At 37.7% G+C, this 21,359-nt stretch overlaps 1 protein-coding gene across 1 annotated transcript in view; it reads left to right on the top strand.

The window, feature by feature from the left end:
- Positions 1-20,706, top strand: part of SLC5A8 (solute carrier family 5 member 8) — a 69,323-nt gene extending 48,617 nt beyond the window's left edge. The window contains exons 10-15 of the mRNA XM_018048162.1: positions 2,954-3,021; positions 7,678-7,764; positions 11,061-11,266; positions 16,421-16,524; positions 19,057-19,136; positions 19,400-20,706. Coding sequence (XP_017903651.1) covers positions 2,954-3,021; positions 7,678-7,764; positions 11,061-11,266; positions 16,421-16,524; positions 19,057-19,136; positions 19,400-19,525 — 671 coding nt within the window. The 3' untranslated portion in view covers positions 19,526-20,706. The remainder of the gene's footprint in view (positions 1-2,953; positions 3,022-7,677; positions 7,765-11,060; positions 11,267-16,420; positions 16,525-19,056; positions 19,137-19,399) is intronic.

Below are 21,359 nucleotides of genomic sequence, written 5' to 3'. Positions count from 1 at the left end.
AAAAACCATAGCCTTGACTAGACAGATCTTTGTTGGCAAAGTAAGGTCTCTACTTTTCAATATGCTATCTAGGTTGGTCATAACTTTCTTCCAAGGAGTAAGCATCTTTTAATTTCATGGCTGCAATCACTGTCTGCAGTGATTTTGGAGCCCCCCAAAATAAAGTCTGATACTGTTTCCACTGTTTCCCCATCTATTTCCCATGAAGTGATGGGACCGGATGCCTTGATCTTTGTTTTCTGAATGTTGAGCTTTAAGCCAACTTTTTCACTCTCCTCTTTCACTTTCAGCAAGAAGCTCTTTAGTTCCTCTTCACTTTCTGCAGTAAGAGTGGTGTCATCTGCATATCTGAGGTTATTGATATTTTTCCTGGCAATCTTGATTCCAGCTTGTGCTTATTCCAGCCCAGCGTTTCTCATGATGTACTCTGCATTTAAGTTAAATAAGCAGGGTGGCAATATACAGCCTTGATGTACTCCTTTTCCTATTTGGAACCAGTGTGTTGTTCCATGTGCAGTTACAACTGTTGCTTCCTGACCTGCATATAGGTTTCTCAAGAGGCAGGTCAGATGGTCTGGTCTTCCCGTCTCTTTCAGAATTGTCCACAGTTTATTGTGATCCACACAGTCAAAGGCTTTGGCATAGTCAATAAAGCAGAAATAGATGTTTTTCTGGAATTCTCTTGCTTTTTCAATTTAGAGGTTAAATATCCTCTTGAATGGAAAGACATTTAACCTCAATTGCTATTGTCCCAGGTGCAATATTTGACTCAGAGAAACCTAGCTAGTGTACTTCTTCATTTTCATTTGGGTATACTTGTTTCAGGATGAATGACTAACAAATTTGTTTCTTTAAAAAGAATCTTTAACCTCAACTTAACAGCACTAGTAGACTGTCAAAGAAATAGTAAATAATATTCTGTTTTATACCACAATTCTGTATGTAATTGCCATAACTGTTGCCTGGAATATGTACTTAATTTATATTCATCAGTGTCCCTTAAATTTAAATAGCATTGAATTATTTTATTATGTACCTGATTTTAATCCTAGAACATAATTAAAAAAAAATGAGATAATGCTTCCTTAAAGGATATTTGGATGGGCTCATCATGGAATTGTTGAAGCTTTGTGGTTTAGTAGAATAAATAGAAGCTTTTGAAGCCAGACAGACTTGCTGGCCTCACCAAACTGCTTCACTAATTTACTAACTGTTAGCCTCGAGCAAGGGCTTCCCAGGTGGCTTGGTGGTAAAGAACTTGCCTGCAGTGCAGGAGATGTGGGTTCAATCACTGGTTTGGGAAAAATCCTTTGGAGAAGGAAATGGCAACCCACTCCAGTATTCTTGCCTAGGAAATTCCATGGACAGAGGACTTGGCAACAGAGGAGTCTGGCAGGCTGTAGTCCATGGGGTTGCAAAAGAGTAGGATATGACTTAGTATCTAGGCAACAACAAAGCCTTGAGCAAACCCAGTTGAGCCTCTGTTTCTTTACATGGAAAATGAAAACAAAAATTATTCACTTTGTAGGTACTGTGAGATTTAGAGATAATCCATGTAAAACAAGAGGTACTAGCTGATACTCGAGTGATGCTGATGATGATTAATAACAAATTGACTCCACTAGTATAGATGAAGCTTTCATTCGTTTTGAAGGGTTGAATATAATCATTATGTTGGGGTATGTAATATGGCAAACGACTTGAATGTTTCTGATAATCTGAGTACAAAAAACCCACAATGGTGACCATTCATGAGTTACCAAGTAGAGAAGAATTTAGTATGTTGGAAATACTATTTATATTAGGATTTAGAGACATGGAGAATCATTGCAATAAAGCTCTTTTAAAAAATTAATGTAAAGTTTTCCATTCAGGCACAATGAGATTATTTACTCACTTTGCTTAATGAAGGTGTGAGTGCCTTTGTAAGTAAGATAGAAATAACATAAGGAATGCACTAATTTATGAACAAATTTATCGTTCATTTTATTTTTTTTTATTTTGAAGTTTATATGTGGGAAATTATGTTAATGGATTTCAGGTGAGTTTTGTTGAATGGAAATCTTTTAAAATAAAAATAGGGAATGGAATTTTCTTACGTATGTTATTTGCTCCGTTGTGTCCAGCTCTTTGCAACCCCGTGGACTATAGCCTACAAGGCTCCTTTGTTCATGGGATCTCCCAGGCAAGAATACTGGAGTGGGTTGCCATTCCCTTTTCCAGAGCTTTCCTAAAGCAATTTCAAAAGTGAAATATGTAGTTAGAGAAAACCTGGGAAATACTGAAAGCCAAAAGGCAAAAAAAAATTCCATAAACTGACCACCAATGATAGCTTGAGAATTTCTATAAAGAAGTTTTGGGGAAAGAGTTTGGTAGAGGGAAAAATATAATACTTATCTTCAAGTTGCCTTTCTTTGCTTTTGTTTAACAGGAAGGGTTTGTGAATATTGATGGAGATTATAAGAAAGCTAAAGGTCCTAAAATACTCTGGTGTGGATTGCCACTTCCCACGAAAAATGAACACTTAAAGTCAGAAGACTCTCTGATATTTATTACTCCCTTCCCCCATCAGAGCAGAGCTAAACTGTGTCCTGTTTTTGGCAAACTGAAAAGAGAGACCTGAGCTTTCCTTTACAAACAAATGTTTATGGAGGATTAGTAACACAATGGTTTTTAGTTTTAAAATACCTATAGTTAATTTTAGGGATTCTTTACTTATATAACCTAATGTAATAAATCCTGGGACACGATATCAGGGTTTTCTTTCCTCTTTGCACACTGCTGATGCTGTAGAAAAACAGCCCGTTGCCTTTTTACCTGACTCTGAGGTAGGTGGCCATTCTTCATTATAGTCATATTATACACTTTGAATCAAGGTGTGGTAGCTTCTTCTATTGAGAATTCTAATCCTCTGAGTCTGGATTTTGCAATGGCTTTTATGTCATCCATATAGGTGTGCTGTTTGGAGCCCTGTGTATTGGCATGGCTGCACTGGCTTCACTAATGGGAGCTTTGTTGCAGGTAAGAGCTAATCCTCAAAGGTTTAAGTCGTAATCACTAAACTCTTTTTTTTTTAAAAAAAGTTGATGTGATCATCCTTCTAGACTTCCCTCTTTATATATCTACCCATAGACATACTAAGGAACAGATATGACTAAAGTCTTTTAAATATTTTTAAATTAAAATTTCCATTTTGAGAAAATCATAGGTTTACATGTAATAATAAAAAATAATACAGAGAGACTCCACATATCCTTTAGCCAGTTTCCTCAATGGTGAGAGACTTAGGTTACTTTCCCCTGTGGATGTCCAGTTGCTGTAATACTACTTGTTGTAAAAACTATCTTTCCTCCATTGATTGCCTTTGCACCTATGTGAAAAATCAATGGAGCATAGTTGTATGGGTCTGTATTTGGTTTCTTTGTTCTATGTCATTGATCTGTGTGTATAACCATTTGCCAAGATCACACAGTTTTGATTACTATCATGTTGTAATAAATCTTGAATCCAGATTTACTGACTCCTTCCATTTTATTGTTATTTTTCAAAATTGTTCTAGCTATTCTAGTTCCTTTGCCTTCCTATATAAAGTTTAGAATAATCTTCTCTCCATATATATATATATATTTACATATAAACCCTGCTTAAATTTTGATAATATTGCCTTAAACCTATATAACAACTCGGGAACATTTTTACCACATTGAATCTTTTAATCCATAAATGTAGTATGTCTCTTTATTTATTTAGATCATCCCTAAGTTTTTCCACCACCAACTGTGTAATTTTTATAAGTCCCATTTATATTTAATTAGATTTATACCTAAGTATTTCATTTTTTGAGTAATTTAAATGATACTGTGTTTTTGACGTTGGTGTCCATGTGTTTGTTAATGTATAAGAGATACAATTGATCTTTGTATATTTCTATATCATATGACCTTGTTGAGTTTACTTATTAGTTTCTGGGATTTTCTTCAACTTCAGATAGGGACAGTTTCATATCTTCTCTTCCAATCTACACATGTACCTTTTGTTTCCTTATTGCTTCAATTTGTTATTATTATTATTATATTATTCCTGTGGCTTCAGTTTCCACATCATGTTGAATAAATGTAGGAGGGTGAACACTGTTGCCTTGTTGCCTAGTCTGAATGGGGAAAGTGAAAGTGAAAGTTGCTTAGTCATGTCCTACTCTTTGCAACCTCATGGACTATATAGCCCATGGAATTCTCTAGGCCAGAATACTGGAGTGGGTAGGCTTTCCTTTCTCTAGGGGGTCTTCCTAACCCAGGGATTGAACTCCTGCATTGCGGGCAAATTCTTTACTAGCTGAGCCACAAGGGAAGCCCCTGAATGAGGAAAACATTTAGTAATTCATTCCTGAGTACATTAGCTGTAGGAGTTTTGTATATCCCCTTTACCAAATTAAGGAAATTCCCCTTTACTTCTATTTTCCTGAGAGTTTTTATCATGAATGAGTGTTGAATTTTGTCAGATGATTTTTCGGCATCGTTTGATATAACAATATGATTTTCTTCTTTAATTCTTTGACATGGTATATTATCCTGATTGATTTTCAAGAGTTGATCCAGCCTTGCATTTCTGGAATAAACTTCACTTGGTCGTAGCATATAGTTATTTTTATATGTTGCTGAATTCTATTTGATGATATTTTATTAAGAATTTTTACATCTATATTCATGAGAGATACTGATCTGTGGTATTATTTTTTTGTAATGTCATTGTCTCGATTTGGTATTAGGGTCATACCAGCTTCATAAAATAAACTGGAAAGAATTTTCTCCTTTTTTCTGGAAAAGATTGTGCAAAACTGGTGTTAATTCTTTGTTTGGTATAATGCCGTTTGGTATAATACTCTAGTGAAACCATCTGCTCTTGAGGGTTTCTTTTTGGGGGAATTTAAAATTATGTATTCAGTTTCCTTGGTAGTTATAGCTATTCAAATTACCTGTTTCATATTGAATGCATTATAAAATGAATCAAGGATTTCGTATATTTCACCTAAGTTGTCAAATTTATGTTTGTGAAGTTATTCATAGTATTCCCTTATTATGCTTTTGATATCTGCAGAGTTTGTAGTGTTAGCTCTTGTTTTATTCCTCACATTGGTAACTTTATCTTTTATGTTTTTTAGTCTTGCTGGAGGTTTGTCAATTTTTATTGATATTTTCAAAGAATTAGCTTCTTGTTTCACTGATTTTTCCATATTTTTCTGTTTTAAATCATTGATTTTTGTTATTATCTTCATTATTTTCTTCCTTCTGGTTACTTTGGATTTTGTTCTCGAGGTAGGACCTTAGATGATTGATTTCAGAATTTTATTTATAACTTATGCACTAATTGCTAAAATATTCCCTCTCAGCACTTTTAGCTGTGTCCCACAACTTTTCATATTTTGTATTTGTATTTAAAATTTCCTTTGATATGTCCTTTTGACTCAGGGATTGTTTAAAAGTATGTTACTAAGTTTCTAGGTGTTTGGTGATTTTCCTGTTATCTTTCTGCTATTGATTTCTAGTTTCATTCCAAGGCGGTCATTCTGAACACATTCTGTATGATTTTAATTCTTTAAAATTTGTTGAAGTCTGTTTTATAGCCCAGGATATAGTATTTTGGTGTCTGTTACAGGGGAACCTGAAAGGAATGTGTGCTCTGCTGTTGTTAAGTGTATATTCTACAAGTGTCAATTATTAATAGATCTTCTCATTGATGGTTCTGAGTTCTTCTGTATCCTTCTGATTTTCCGTTTAGCACTCTTTTACTGTTTAAGTCTTATTTTTCCTTCAAGTTTCAACTTAAACATTATTTTCTAAAGAGGCTCTTTCTGTTACCCGGATAGGTTTGAGCTCCCTTCTATTATGTTCCCAGAGCACCTCATATTTCTCTTATCGTCCCCATTATAATACTTTTTATTGCAGTCATTTATTAGTGTCTGTTTTACTAAACAGGTTATAATTTCATGAAGGTGAGGATTATGTCATTGTTCTTTGATACTGTACCAAATATCTGGTACAATTCCTAAGATAAAATAGATATTTTATACATTCAGGTTGAATGTAACTATTTATGTATTGGTTCATGAATAACTACTTATCTGATCACCCCCAAGTGGTACATGAAATTTCCATGGCCACCTGGGTCTGACTCTGGGACTCTGGGACCTCAGCAAGACCCAGAAACTTGAAGGTTAATGCTAAGCATAGCAGGTCCTCCAGACTCCTGCTTCAGGCCTAAGATTTGGTTCCTTTCTGGTTGGTTGTTGCTTTTATACCAGTTGTTAAAATAGTGTGCTCTTATTCTGATTATATGAATGAATGAATGGTTTAGGTCTAGAAACTCTAACCCTATCTGGTACACCTAAGCTATAACCAACAAAACTCCTGTTAGTATGCTTTCCTTCATAGTCTGAATTATTATTTAGAGCTCTTATTATGACTGATTCCCCCCTTTCCCCCTTTTCCATATACCAGCTCTGGCCTGAGTATAGGTAATGAGATATTCTAGGAGAGTCATCATGACTTTAAGACAGCTCTTCCTTGCTTCATCTCTAACCAAGGTCTTATTTCCTGAGACAGGTATTTGGTGGGGAGACTATTCCTGCATCTGCAGAACTGGCTCTAGGTCACACTGTCACGGTGACCACTACATGTGCCAAGTGACCTTTCACATTTTGCAGTGAAGTCTACCTTCCTTCCAACTGGACTCTGGTTCAAGAGACATTGTGAAATGATTCCTTAGGACCATTTTCTGAGTCCATATTCTCCTTGAACACTAGTTCTTCTCTGTCATCATATCCTCACTCCTTCCCTAGTCCACTAGGTAGAGCTCTTTTCTTGTTTGTTTTTTTTTTGTTTGTTTGTTTGTTTGTTTTTTGTTGTTTGTTATTTAACCCAGAGCTGCAGTCTATACCCTCTAAAATTTTTTTGACTGACATTTTTTCTTTAATGTATTAATTCTGTTCCATCTGTCCCTTTTACTCTGTGAATAAACCAGTGGGTCCTTGATTCTTCTTTGATGGTTCTATTCACTCTCAAGAATTAGCTGTCTGAATATTGTGAACATATATCTCTTGAATGTTTCAGCTATTTGCACTTTTGCATTCTTCACACTGTAAACTTTTTTCACTATCATGATTTTGGCATCTGTCTATCAAAGCAAAGGTTGCAGTTAGCCAATCAGGTTAAAACTTTCTGCGTGATTTGATCAATCTTTTTTTAAAATCACATGTCTCATTCTAGTTCTATCCTTAGGAAATCAAGGATAGCATTGGGTTTTGTTGCCATCTCTAGTCACTTAGTAGTACTTAACCACAATCTTGTTTTGCAGAGCATTTTCAGACTACCAAAGCACAAAGGAGTGATGTGATTATTAACATCTACAAGAACAATGCTAGGAGGAGTAGTGTCCCTCTTGCCTCATAATTCTCTGTCCTCTTTATAGTTTGCTTCTTTTGTTGAGGATACTTAATGAACAGATAGAACCTGAGCCTGAGATGCAGAAGCTTCCAGATTCTAGTTATCTGTTTGTCAATGGCAAGGCTGCCATGATTTTCAGGAGTCTTGAGCTTAAATCTTCGTCTCAATGAAATTACTTTTAAATGTTTTAACTTTGGATTTCCGATTGCTGATTGATGACTTCTTATTAATTTTGTAGGCAGCACTCAGCATATTTGGCATGCTTGGTGGGCCACTTATGGGCTTGTTTGCTTTGGGGATTTTGGTTCCCTTTGCCAACTCAATTGTAAGTATAAAAGATGAACATATATATGTAAAGTCTACTTTTCCAACTACAGTAGCATTTCTACAATTTTTCTCGATTGTAAAGTTATGGTTCCTTTGATACTTGTCATTAGCGGCTTATCTTTATGACTTAACGTTATTCATATTGACTTTGCTGGGACACACAAGGAATGTACTATGCACTGGGACACTGCATGTGTGAAACTAAATGGAAACTGCCAGAACAATATATATCGTGACTGCTGCTGCTGCTGCTGTTGCTAAGTCGCTTCAGTCATGTCCAACTCCGTGTGATCCCATAGATAGCAGCCCACCAGGCTCCACTGTCCCTGGGATTCTCCAGGCAGGAACACTGGAGTGGGTTGCCATTGCCTTCTCCAATGCATGAAAGTGAAAAGTGAAAGTGAAGTCGCTCAGTCGTGTCCGACTCTTAACGACCCCATGGACTGCAGCCCACCAGGCTCCTCCATCCATGGGATTTTCCAGGCAAGAGTGTGGTGCCATTGCCTCCTCTGATATTGTGACTATCACATAATTATATAAAAGCATAATTATAACTAAAATATAATATTGTTGTTTAGTCACTATGTTGTGTCTGACTCTTTGTGATCTCATGCACTGTAACCTACCAGGCTCCTCTGTCCATGGAGTTTTCTAGGCAAGATTACTGGAGTGGTGGTGGTTGTAGTTTAGTCACTAAGTTGTGTCCAACTCTTGCGACCCCATGGACTGTAGCATGCCAGGCTCCTCTGTCCATGGGATTTTCCAGGCAAGAATACTGGAGTGGGTTGCCATTTCCTTCTCCAGGGGATCTTTCCAACTGAGGAATCGAACCCAGGTCTCCTGCATTGCAAGCAGATTCTTTACTGACCGAGCTATGAGGGAAGCCCATTTCCTTCTTTAGGGGATCTTCTTTACCCAGGGATTGAGCTTGTATCTCCTGCATTGGCAGGCAGATTCTTTACCACTGAGCCACTGGGGAAGCCAAAAAAATAATATTAAAGAGTATCATAAAGCACAACTAAAGGATATATATTGTGAAATAATACATAATACGATATATAATATAATACAATATGTTATGAATATTGGCTTCCCAGGTGGTGCTCAAGGTAAAGAACCTGCCTTCCAATGCAACAGATGTAAGAGATGCAGGTTTGATCCCTACGTTGGGAAGATCCCCTGGAGGAGGGCACAACAACCCACTCCAGTATTCTTGCCTGGAGAATCCCAAGGATGGAGGAGACTGGCAGGCTACAATCCCTATGGTCTCACAGAGTCAGACATGACTGAAGAAACTTAGCATGCACATTATGAATATTATATTATATAACTAAAGAAGGAAATGGCAACCCACTCCAGTGTTCTTGCCTGGAGAATCCCAGGGATGGGGGAGCCTGGTGGGCTGTCGTCTCTGGGGTCGCACAGAGTCGGACACAACTGAAGCGACTTAGCAGCAGCAGCAGCAAAGAACAACATTTTGTTTTTATTTAATTTTTACCCTTCATTAAAATTAATCATTAAGATTTAAAGGAGATTGACATCCTTGGATATGAAAGATTTCAGGGCAGTAGAGCCAAGGATACCTGTGGATAGCCAGAGTACAGTAAGGAGAAGCAGTAAGATAAATTCTTTGCCACTTTGGTCAGAAACTATTCCCCTGATATTTAAGGATATAGCTCCAACAGTGTGGTTCTGTTCCCAAAGAGGTAATCATAATTTAGAATTGAATTCAGAAAGAAGTAATAGCTCTGTTTAGAATAAATGAATAGAAATAATTTCTCTGAAAGTCAGGCAGAACACTACTAATTTAGTTCTGCTATAAAGCTGAAGTTTAGGAAAAGCTTATAATGTATATGTGGTTGCTTAAGACAGATGGAGAATAACCGCAGAACTTTATACTTAGAATTCCATTTTCCTCATGAGGGATTAGGAATTGATAAGGCAGATACAAATAAGGGCTATTATCATTGTTATTATTGTTAATAATTCTCAATGAAGTGTCATATGAAATACTAGCTTAGTAGATATGAATCATAAAGAAAGAGGGCAGTTCATGTCCACCTCAGAATATTGAAGTTTTGATGAGATTCTTTGCATTATGAAATGCAAGTGGTTGGTTGAGTGCCTAAAATATTAAAAGAAGATTGACTTTTGTTTTTTGACATTTATTGCCACCATGAGTTGCCTCCAGAAATGCTATAGCTGACTAGGTCCAACTTGTCCTTAGCAGAGGAAGTAAGATACTGTTGTTTCTGTTGTAATAATCTGACCATTATTCTTACAGTGAGGGGAGGAACTTCACCACAGCAAGATTTGCTTCCAACTGCATCATCTGGAACTAGGGCTTAATCATTCAAGGACTGACTGACTATCAAAAACAGTTCAATTGCTGGTGAAAAGTAGGAGCAGGGTAACCCAAGTCTTTCAAAGATTGTGAAACCAGGTGTCTTTAGAGAGGACATTTCCACTTATCTCTGGAAGTACTTGGATTGGTTATATGTACCATTGCAGTCATTTGTGAAAACATCGTGCTCTTGTCCCCTAATTTACAATCATGCATGTTGCTAAGTAAAGGAGTAAATTCTGTGGATGCTTTCTTCTTCATAGCCTGCTGCTCATGCATGCGTGTGTGCTAAGTCACTTCAGTCGTGTCTGACTCTTTGCAACCCTAGAGACAGTAGCCCCCCAGGCTCCTCTGTCCATGGGATTCTCCAGGCAAGAATACTGGAGTGGGTTGCTGTTCCCTCCTCTAGGGGATCTTCCCAACCCAGAGATCGAACCTGAGTCTCTTAGGTCTCCTGCATTGGCAGGCAGGTTCTTTACTACTAGTGCCACCTGGGAAGCCCCTGTTGCTCATATGACATGCCATTTTTTTTTTTTTTGTAAATTAAGTAAAAGTGGAGGGAACAGTTGGCTTGAAGTCAACTGCATATCTGTCTGTTGTGGTCACTGGGTATAAAGAGATGAAGAGACCAGAACAGAGTGCTGGCCATGGAGACACTGGAAGGCGTGGAACTATGAGATATGTAAAGAAAAATGAAGAGGAATTGGTGATTGGCAAGATAGAGATATTAAAATAGGGGTTGGGGGTTCCAGAGACAAGGGCTCTGGGCTGAGGGACCTGGGACCCATGCTGCCCTTGGCGAGAGGCAGGGAGCTTGCAAGGGAGAAGAGTTTTAGGAAGGAAGCTGGTAAATTTGACTTGGACCGTGTTGAGCTTAAGCTCCTAATGTTAACTTCTATTTCAAAGCAAACTCTATTATTTGTTTTAAAAGATACGTCTGTTTTTTGCAGGGAGCACTTGGGGGTCTGCTAGCTGGATTTGCCGTTTCTCTGTGGGTCGGAATTGGAGCTCAGCTTTATCCCCCACTTCCTGAGAGAATGATGCCATTAAGACTTGAAACCTATGGCTGTAACAGCACATACAATGGAACAAATTGGATGACAACCACAGAAATGCCATTTTCTACCAGTGTTTCTCAAGTACATAACATTGAAAGGTAATGAATTGAGCTTTGTAATGTCATATTTAAAAAAATTGAATGTGACAGATAGAAAACCTCTGTTGCTCTTTGTCTTGCCTGCAGTGCTGTGATTTTGCCTAATTCTGAAATGAGGACAGTGCATGTGGCTTTCTGGCTATTATATTTTGCTCAGAAATAGCAAAAAAAAAAAAGCCATATTTCTTAATTTCAATAAAAACTTCCACTTCATCTACAGATGCAGAGAAGACTTGAATAGTAACAAAAAATTCTACTATGGGTAAATGCTGACAAATATTAGTTCCAGTTGAATGAAAAGTTGTCTTTGTCCACTGAAAAACCCTTAAAATGAAAAGCAAAATTATAAAGACACATTGCATATATAGCCTTTGAAGTATAACTTTTACCAACTAGAAGCTGCAATTCATTGAAATACATTGGATAATTGCTATTCGTTCAGTTTTAAATATTCCGAATCTTTAGAGCATTGGCAATGAATTGCAGCTGTGATCTTCCTGTTAGAGTTTTCAGTTATGCAGTACATTTTTGAGCTTCTGGCTACTGATGTCATCTGATTTAATGAAATAATGTAGACTTTTGGTTGGAGAAAGAAATGGCAACCCACTCCAGTATTCTTCCCTGGGAAATTCCCTGGACAGAGGAGCCTGGTGGGCTATAGTCCATGGAATCACAGAGAGTCAGATATGACTGAGCAAGTTTCACTTAGTGACTAAACAGCAACAGACCTTTTGGTACATCCCTGTTACACTGTACAGTGGATGTGAGAGCGAGACTACCCTTAGTGGGTATATACATCTTCAGTTTTAGAGCGCAAAACCCATGGATGCATTCAAGGAATGCAAAGATGAGGGCACTTCCCCTAAAGTATTGCCCCAGTTCCAGCTTGCCTAGAATGAAGCCACTGGAGAATCATTTCTTTTGAGACAAGACATGGCATCCCCTCTTAAAATGGGACACACTCCTGGGAGAAGGAATGTGACCATACATACAAACATCATTGGTGATTCAGAGGGAATTCAGCTATGAGAATTCTTGTGTGGGAGTCAGCGCTGGTAATCTGCATGGGTAAAGAGAAAAGGTAGTTCTAGGGCCTGAGGCATGTGTGGGGGAAGGTTTGACTAGATGGGGATGCTACGGAGATCAGGGCACAGAAATACAGGGAATATTCTGGATAAGAATGAATGCATTTATGGGGTGGAGCTCAGAAGTCATTAGAGAGAAGGGAGAAGTGATGAATTAGTTAAGGGAGAAGTGATTAAGGGTAAATTGGAGGATGTTGAAGTAGTACTTTTCATTTCACAATTTTTCTTAGTGTTTGTCCTGATTATGTAGATGTATCTTTTAATTTAAAGGCAGATTGGTTATTTGGATTTCCAAAACACATAAATTAGCTGAGGTTTACCAGGTGCCTGGTGCCATAAATAATCACTGTTCTATGTTAGCTTATTTATAAAATAGCTCAGCTAATAAATCAGAATTTTTGAGCGTTAACTAAGTACCCACAAGAATGATTATAAGCAAAGCTGAAATGTAGATTAGCACAGACTTCAGGGATGTACTAATACTTGAAGAATGCAGAAGTTGGCTAGAAGAGAAGGTCTGGAAAGTTATTCTTGTCCCAGAAAATGACCCAAATGGAAGTTGGACAAGAGAATAAACAAGTAACACATTGTGAAAAGTAGTATTCACAGTCTATCATGACAACCAGAAGGAGGAGGAGCCTAATGATTCCTGAGTGAAAGATTCTTTTTAGAGGAGTGTAACATGGGTGAAATAATCCGGTGAACAGATCGAGGGGGGGGAAAAGGAAGGAGGAGTGTATGTTGCAGAATGGAGGCAACATATGCAAATCAGGAAGGCCTGAAGCCACACGGTGTCTTAGGACATCATGCACAGCTCAGGATGACTAGAGTCCAGGGGGAGTGAACACACAGCTAAAGGTGAAGTAGGGTACTCTCATTGCCTAGATATTAGGTTTCAATTACTCAGATTCAGTTTTTACTTTTTAAGTTCCTAATACTTGATGGGTAGTCAAGTATTGCATTTCCCTTATGATTAATGAAGTTTATACCTTTTTACATGTCTATTGGGCATTTGTGTGAGATGGCTGGATGTCATCACTGACTCGATGGACGTGAGTCTGAGTGAACTCCGGGAGTTGGTGATGGACAGTTGGCGTGCTGCAATTCATGGGGTCGCAAAGAGTTGGACACGACTGAGTGACTGAACTGAACTGAACTGGGCATTTGTATAACTACTCTTGTGAACTTTTGTGACTTTATTGAAATCTTTGGTCCATTTAAAACTGAGTTCTCTGCTTTTATTTATTTAAGTTTTCTTGATATATTTTAGATAAAAGATAAGTTTTGAAAATATTTTTCTCCCACTCTGTAGTTTACCTTTTTACTCTCTTAGTGATGCTTTTTAGTGGTCAGAATTTCTTAATTTTAATTGAGTTCAATTTATCAGTCTCTTCCTATATGGCTAGTCTTTTTTTTTTTTTTTTATGGCTAGTCTTTTGTGAGTCCCATTTAAGAAATCTTTGCCTACCTTGAGGTCATAAAGATATTCCTCTAATTTTTTTTATTTAAAAGCTTTCTTGTGCACCATTTCCATTTGTGAATTGTAATTCACTTTGGAATTGTTTTCAAGTGATCAAGATTCATTTTTTTCCCCATATGGATATTCTATTAGCCAAAAACCATTTATTGAAAATATCCTCTTTTTGCACCATTTTGCCATGCAGTGGCAACTGTGACATAATCCCAATGACTATTTTTTGTGGGTCAGTTTTTCGATTTTCTATTCTGTTTTATTTTGTCTGTCTTTGGCCCAATATATCACATTATCTTAAGTTCACTAGCTAACGTCTGTGTTTCCCTTCTTTCTGGGATATTGACGCCTTAAGTTCTAATTGCCATGATCTCTCTGAGGTCTACAGAAACCTGCCTTGTCGTATCTCCAAGTTTTCAAATATTACTTTTGGCTGGATGGTGGGTCTATCAAAGCTGAATGTGGAATCCTAGAGCAGTTGTTTTAGAAGCAGATCAGGTCAAGTCACTTCTCCATGATATGTGGAGAAATACTTAAAATACTACAATATGCCTTCCAGGTCTATCCATATTGCTGGAAATATAAGTGAAATCAGTCAGACAAACACAAATACTGTATGATACCGCTTATATGTGGAATCTAAAAAATACAACAAAATAATGAAGATAACAAAAAAGCATAGAAGTGGGGAGGGGCAATATAGGGGCAAAGGATTAAAAACTGTTAGGTATAAAATAAGCTACAAGGGCATGTTATACAACATAGTGAGTATAGCCAATATTTTATGATAACTGTAAATGGAATATAACCTTAAAAAATTGTGAATCACTATATTTTACACCTAAAATGCCCAGCTGGATGAATCACAAGCTGGCATCAAGATTGCCAGGAGACATCATTTAAAAGTGGACATTTAATTTCCAAAATTCATGGAATTTTTAAAGTATCTTTGACATTAATTTCTCATTTTGATATTAATGTCTCATTTTAATGCTTTCTTCTCTACAATCAAAATGGGAATTATTATGTTTATTAATTTGTTTACTTAATCATTACATATCTCTTTTAGAATGTAAACCTCCTGAGGGCAGGAACCCCCTTGTCCACCTTTTCAATGGCAGATATGTCAATGACAAGAACAGTGCCTGGGACACAAAGCAGAGTTGAATGAATAACATGAACAGAATGAATAAACATGGACATTAGTATTATAATAAACATTATTGGTATTATGAGATCAAGGTTCAGTTCAGTTCAGTTCAGTCGCTCAGTCGTGTCTGACTCTTTGCGACTCCATGAATAGCAGCACGCCACGCCTCCCTGTCCATCACCAACTCCCAGAGTTCTCTCAAACTCATGTCCATCGAGTCGGTGATGCCATCCAGCCATCTCATCCTCTGTTGTCCCCTTCTCCTCCTGTACCCAATCCCTCCCAGCATCAGAGTCTTTTCCAATGAGTCAACTCTTCGCATGAGGTGGCCAAAGTATTGGAGTTTCAGCCTCAGCATCACTCCTTCCAATGAACATCCAGGACTGATCTCCTTTAGGATGGACTGATTGGCTCTCCTTGCAGTCCAAGGGACTCACAAGAGTCTTCTCCAACACCACAGTTCAAAAGCATCAATTCTTCAGCACTCAGCTTTCTTCACAATCCAACTCTCACATCCATACATAACCACTGGAAAAACTATAGCCTTGACTAGACGGACCTTTGTTGGCAAAGTAATGTCTCTGTTTTTGAATATGCTATCTAGGTTGGTCATAACTTTCTTTCCAAGGAGTAAGCGTCTTTTAACTTCATGGCTGCAATCACCATCTGCAGTGATTTTGGAGCCCCCCAAATTAAAGTCTGACACCGTTTCCACTGTTTTCCCATCTATTTGCCATGAAGTGATAGGACCAGATGCCATGATCTTTGTTTTCTGAATGTTGAACTTTAAGCCAACTTTTTCACTCTCCTCTTTCACTTTCATCAAGAGGCTTTTTAGCTCCTCTTCACTTTCTGCCATAAGGGTGGTGTCATCTGCATATCTGAGGTTATTGATATTTTTCCTGGCAATCTTGATTCCAGCCTGTGCTTCTTCCAGCCCAGCATTTCTCATGATGTACTCTTCATATAAGTTAAATAAGCAGGATGACAATATACAGCCTTGATGTACTCCTTTTCCTATTTGGAACCAATCTGTTGTTCCATGTCCAATCCTATCTGTTGCTTCCTGACCTGCATATAGGTTTCTCAAGAGGCAGGTAGTCTGATATTTCCATCTCTTTCAGAATTTTCCACAGTTTATTGTGATCCACACAGTCAAAGGTTCAGTTCAGTTCAGTTGCTCAGTCGTATCCGACTTTTTGCGACCCCATGAATCGCAGCATGCCAGGCCTCCCTGTCCATCACCAGCTCCCGGAGTTCACTCAGACTCAAAGGTTAGGTCACACTTAATTTCTGATCCAATAAGGTAAAATTGGGACAGCAAATTTGGACATTAGAAACATGATTAAGTATTATATTCTGACTTTGCCATGAGGCTTATTGATACATACTCTTAGTTACTGGTAGCATGCATAAAACCTTACAGTTATGCTTTTGTTCTTTCTTAGGACTCCACTGATGGATAACTGGTATTCTTTATCATATCTATACTTCAGCACTGTTGGAACTTTGGTAACATTATTTGTGGGAATGCTTATCAGTGTATCAACAGGTAACATTAATATTGCTCTATTTAGTATTATCATTGCTCTGTTTAGTATTTACCTCTGTATTAGTTTTTACTATATCTGTTTCATAGCTATTTATGTTATTATACTATATAAAATAGTAAAATACTATTAGTTCAATTATTTGTTCCATTTTACTCATGGGAAATTTTAGGGCCTAGTCTTGAAAACAGAAGACCCATCTCAATTTGAATCCATTATGCCATTTACCAGCTGCATGAACTTATAACTCTAAGTCTGTGTAGCTGCTCCATAGCTACTCTGAGCCTTAGCTATCTTATGTATAAGATGAGGGTAATAGCAATTGACCTGCCTATCTCACAGGTTGCTGTCAGATAAAAATAAAATGCTTGTGTGTAGCTATTACAATGCTAGGAGTTTTATACATACCATTATAATAGCCCTGTGCCATGATATTCTCATTGTCCTGCACCAGCTCTTTGTAAACTGGAAAGAAGATATGTGTACATGTAAGGAGTAGTCTTTATATCTAATTATGGTCTTTATATCTAAACATAGTGTGAAGGCTCTTTTCAGATGTCTGTAAACTTAAAAAAATACATTTTAAATAAAATCAAACCAATAATACACATGGTATACGCTGCTCTCTGGGACTGCCTTAGAACCATTATCCTGGGACTCCATTTTGCCCTCGTTCTGTGAATTCCCTTGTCTCCTTCCTGTGTTGGATACTCTGCTGCCTGGATCGCATTTCTCCTGATTCTTCTTTACTCCCTTAACTGAATGGAGTATATGCTATAGCATGTTCTTGAGAAAAGGTGGACAAGAGATCTTGGAAACATTGCATATCTGCTTGATAATCGTTGATAGTGTGAGTAGAGGATCCTATGTTGAGAGTAGCTTTCTTGTTCCTGGAGCCTGTCTTACTTTTCTTCGACTTGTTTTGTTGCTGTTCAGAATAGCAGTGCCCTGTCGTGCACTGGCTGTTTACATGTGACCCATTTCACAATGACTGTCCTGCCCTAAACCCTCAGGAGGGTCTGGAGACCTATATCCTTCAGTTCCAGGGAACTTTCCTACATGATTTCTTTTATAATTTCCTGCCATTTTCGATTTTCTCTTTCTGGAAACTCCTGTTAGTCAAATGTTTTAAACTTGGACGCCCCTCTGATTTTCTTATCTCTTCTCTCTATTTTCCATCTCTATGTCTTTTAGGTCTACTACACGGGATATTTTTATAAATACTTTTCCAATAATGTTCAAAGGAGCGTGCTGATCCAGTTTTGAGAGTAGTCTGTAAGGAAAGGAGGGCAGGTAGAGGCTATTGCACTTATCCAGGTGAGCAGTCGTGGTGGTTTGGAGCAGAGCAGTAGTGTGGAGTTGGGGAGAAAAGCTGGGCTCCCTAATTTCCTATGTTCCCTCACATGTACACATCCAGAGCAGCCAAACAAGGGGCAGAAAGCTCCATTACTTTATCAAATGTGTTATAATCAGTTAGAAATCCTATACTTCATCCAAGTATGTGTGATGTCTGCTTTATGCTACAAATCTACCAGCATGGTGCCCACTTTGTAGAATTCTACCACTTCTCATTGATTTTTTGGCATCTGGATAGCACTGTCTTTGATACTTCTTTGGTACTTGCATTTATAATTAAAATTATATTAATAATGACATTAATATAACAGATTATTATATTAACATTATATACTTGTCATTATTATAGACATTACAATCTATAATTATTGTAAGTTCATAATAAAGTTTGTAGATATCTGTTACCTCGCAAACAGTTGTTTAAACCATTCTCTTTCTTTTCAAAAAGAACTATGCTATTCTCCTAAGTAAAATTCCCAGCATGGCACGTTTACTCTCTTATCTGTTGTGATATATTTTAAGACAGATTTTAAACTTTTCTCACCAGTAACCCAACCATTCAGATCTGGAACAAACATCTTTTACTATTTGACTTTTGGTCTTTTTCAACTCATTTTTTTCTTTAAAAAATGGGAGTGTCATAATACTCTCTTTGCTCCTCCCCTCCCCCCCCCCCCCCGCTAAATGTTTTGCTTCTGATAACCATATTGGTTTTCATTTGAATAGTTTATCCAACAATTCACAGTTCCCTACATTTCTTCATACATTCATAGCCACCAGATTAAGGAAGGGAAACTCTGCTGTCTGAAGCAGAGGTAGATGGTTTGATATTTTATTGATAGAACATGAAGAATGCTTTTAAACCAGTTTTCCTACCAGTATTGGGCCAGATGATTCTTCCCTAGCTAATACTGGATGAGGCAGTTGGCTTACATTCAAGAGCCATCTCATTTATGTTTAAACACTAGACTCATATTGATCCCAGTGAGAGGCTTGCAGAATCTGGGACTGACTGAAGGAAGAAAAAGGGTGGGCTGAGTCTCCAGCACTATTTAAAAGACTCTTTGTATTTTGTAAGTGCATAAAAGTGCATGTGCTCAAGTTAAATGTGTGTATGGTGGTCCATCACTGGGTAGTTACAGATATCTTTTTAATGATGTAAATAATGTCTTTTTCAGGAGGAAGAAAACAAAACATAGACTGCAGATTCCTACTAACCAAAGAGGACTTTTTATCTAATTTCGACATTTTTAAGAAAGTGAGTTGGCTTTCTTTTTCCTTAAATTCTTAAGACTGCTTTTATCACCAGTATAGAATACTTGTTAGTCCTCAGATTTTCCTTGGAACTCTGATGGACAAGGAAGGTATTTGCCTTCCTCTTTAAAATGATTTATTTCTGTTGTTTATCTCTGTTTCAGTAGACTGTGAATAAGATTTAAAGAAAGAAAAGTAGTAGCGATAATTATTGAGTTGAATGAACAGTTTCTTTTTTTTAATCATCATGTTAACATTTTCTTTTAGAAGAAGCAAGTTTTAGGCTATAAATCTCATCCAGTAGAAGATGGTGGAACTGATAATCCTGCCTTCAACCATTTTGAATTGAATGGCACAGATCAAAGCAGCAAGATCAATGGAACTCGTTTGTGAAGCAGCTGTGACGCTAAATGATCTTAAGCAGTGTGCCAGTTTTATGTCTTCTAAAATACTTGAATCAGGTTTTAGTCTTTTTTTTTTTTGGTCTATAATGAGTACTTTGGAGGGAACTTCGGGGGATCATTTTGCTTAAGCAAAGCCCTGACTTTTTTTTTTTTAACTTTCTACACTCATTAACTGATGCAACTCTGGAGGTAAAAGTTTCAGCATCAGCATTTCCCTATAACTCACTTTTATTTCAGTGAAGCTGTAGTTGTGAAAGCTGTGACTAATATGTGCTGAAAAGCTAATACATACATATAACATGTACTTGATGGTTAAAAGAATATTCTTATATTAGGGCATCATTAAAAATATTTCCCATGCATTTGGTGCTAGCATGTTTTAGAGTTTGCTGAAATCGTAATTGATATTGAAAAAGACCTTTCTCCCTCCACTCTGTTTTTAGGGAGCAATGAAATAATGAGTCTATGCTAACTAAATCTTTGCTTCTCATCAACCCCTATCAGCCCAGGGCACATATTAATCTTGGAATTGATTCTTGCTCAGGAGGGTGGTAATCAAGAAGCATCCTGTTTGGGACAGAACATGGGCCCAATAATCAAGGCCTTCTTGGTACTACACATCTATTCTTAGGCCTTTTTGATTGTTATCTATAGTTCCTGGCCACTGGCTGCTTATATTGCCTTTCTTAAACTCTGGTTCTTATCTGGATTCCAATTTTCTGACCCATTGACTTTGGTTTTGTTGTGCATTTCATGCTTGCTTGCCTTCCTATTCATAATTTCCCATTCAGTCTATTGCCTTGTGCTTGCATATGTCTTAAGACACCCAGTGTGAATCCTGTTACCCCAGATCCTGGTTCACTGCATCCCAGCCTATAAATATAAACTCCCTCCCATGAGTCTTAAAGTGAGCAGAGTACTGTCAACTAGGTACTTATAGATTTGGTGGTCTAAGAACATACACAGAATTAAAAATGATTAAGCTCCATGGAATTAGAAGATTCCACTGAATACTATTAAGCTGCATTTTTGAAAGTCAACTAACCTGCAATCATTTAAATTTAAAGGTACATATGCTTAGACATGGGTTGCCACCTGGCTCAGTGGTAAAGAATATACCTGCAAGGCAGGAGATGCAGGTTTGATGCCTGAGTCTGGAAGATTCCCTGGAAAAGGAAATGGCAACACACTCTAGTATTCTTGCCTGGAGAATCCCATGGACTGAGGAGCCTGATGGACTAGAGTCCAGTTCAGTTCAGTTGTTCAGTCGTGTCTGACTCTTTGTGACCCATGGACTGCAACACGCCAGGCTTCCCTGTCCATCACCAACTCCTGCAGTTTACTCAAACTCATGTCCATTGAGTCAGTGATGCCATCCAACCATCTCATCCTCTGTTATCCCCTTCTCCTCCGGTCTTTAATCTTTCCCAGCATCAGCGTCTTTTCAAATGAGTCAGCTCTTTGCATCAGGTGGCCAAAGTATTGGAGTTTCAGCTTCAGCATCAGTCCTTCCAATGAACATTCAGGACTGATTTCCTTTAGAACGGACTGGTTGTATCTCCTTGTTGTCCAAGGGACTTTCAAGAGTCTTCTTCAACAACACAGTTCAAAAGCATCAATTCTTCAGCGCTCAGCTTTCTTTATGGTCCAGCTCTCACATCCATACATGACTACTGGAAAAACCATAGCTTTGACTAGATAGACCTTTGTTGGCAAAGTAATATCTCTGCTTTTTAATATGCTGTCTTGGTTGGTCATAACTTTTCTTCCAAGGAGTAAGCGTGTTTTAATTTCGTGGCTGCAGTCACCATCTGCAGTGATTT

Source organism: Capra hircus, chromosome 5 (genome assembly GCF_001704415.2).
Source record: "Capra hircus breed San Clemente chromosome 5, ASM170441v1, whole genome shotgun sequence".
Classification (NCBI taxonomy): Eukaryota; Metazoa; Chordata; class Mammalia; order Artiodactyla; family Bovidae; genus Capra; species Capra hircus.
This window is presented reverse-complemented; position numbering and strand designations above follow the sequence as displayed.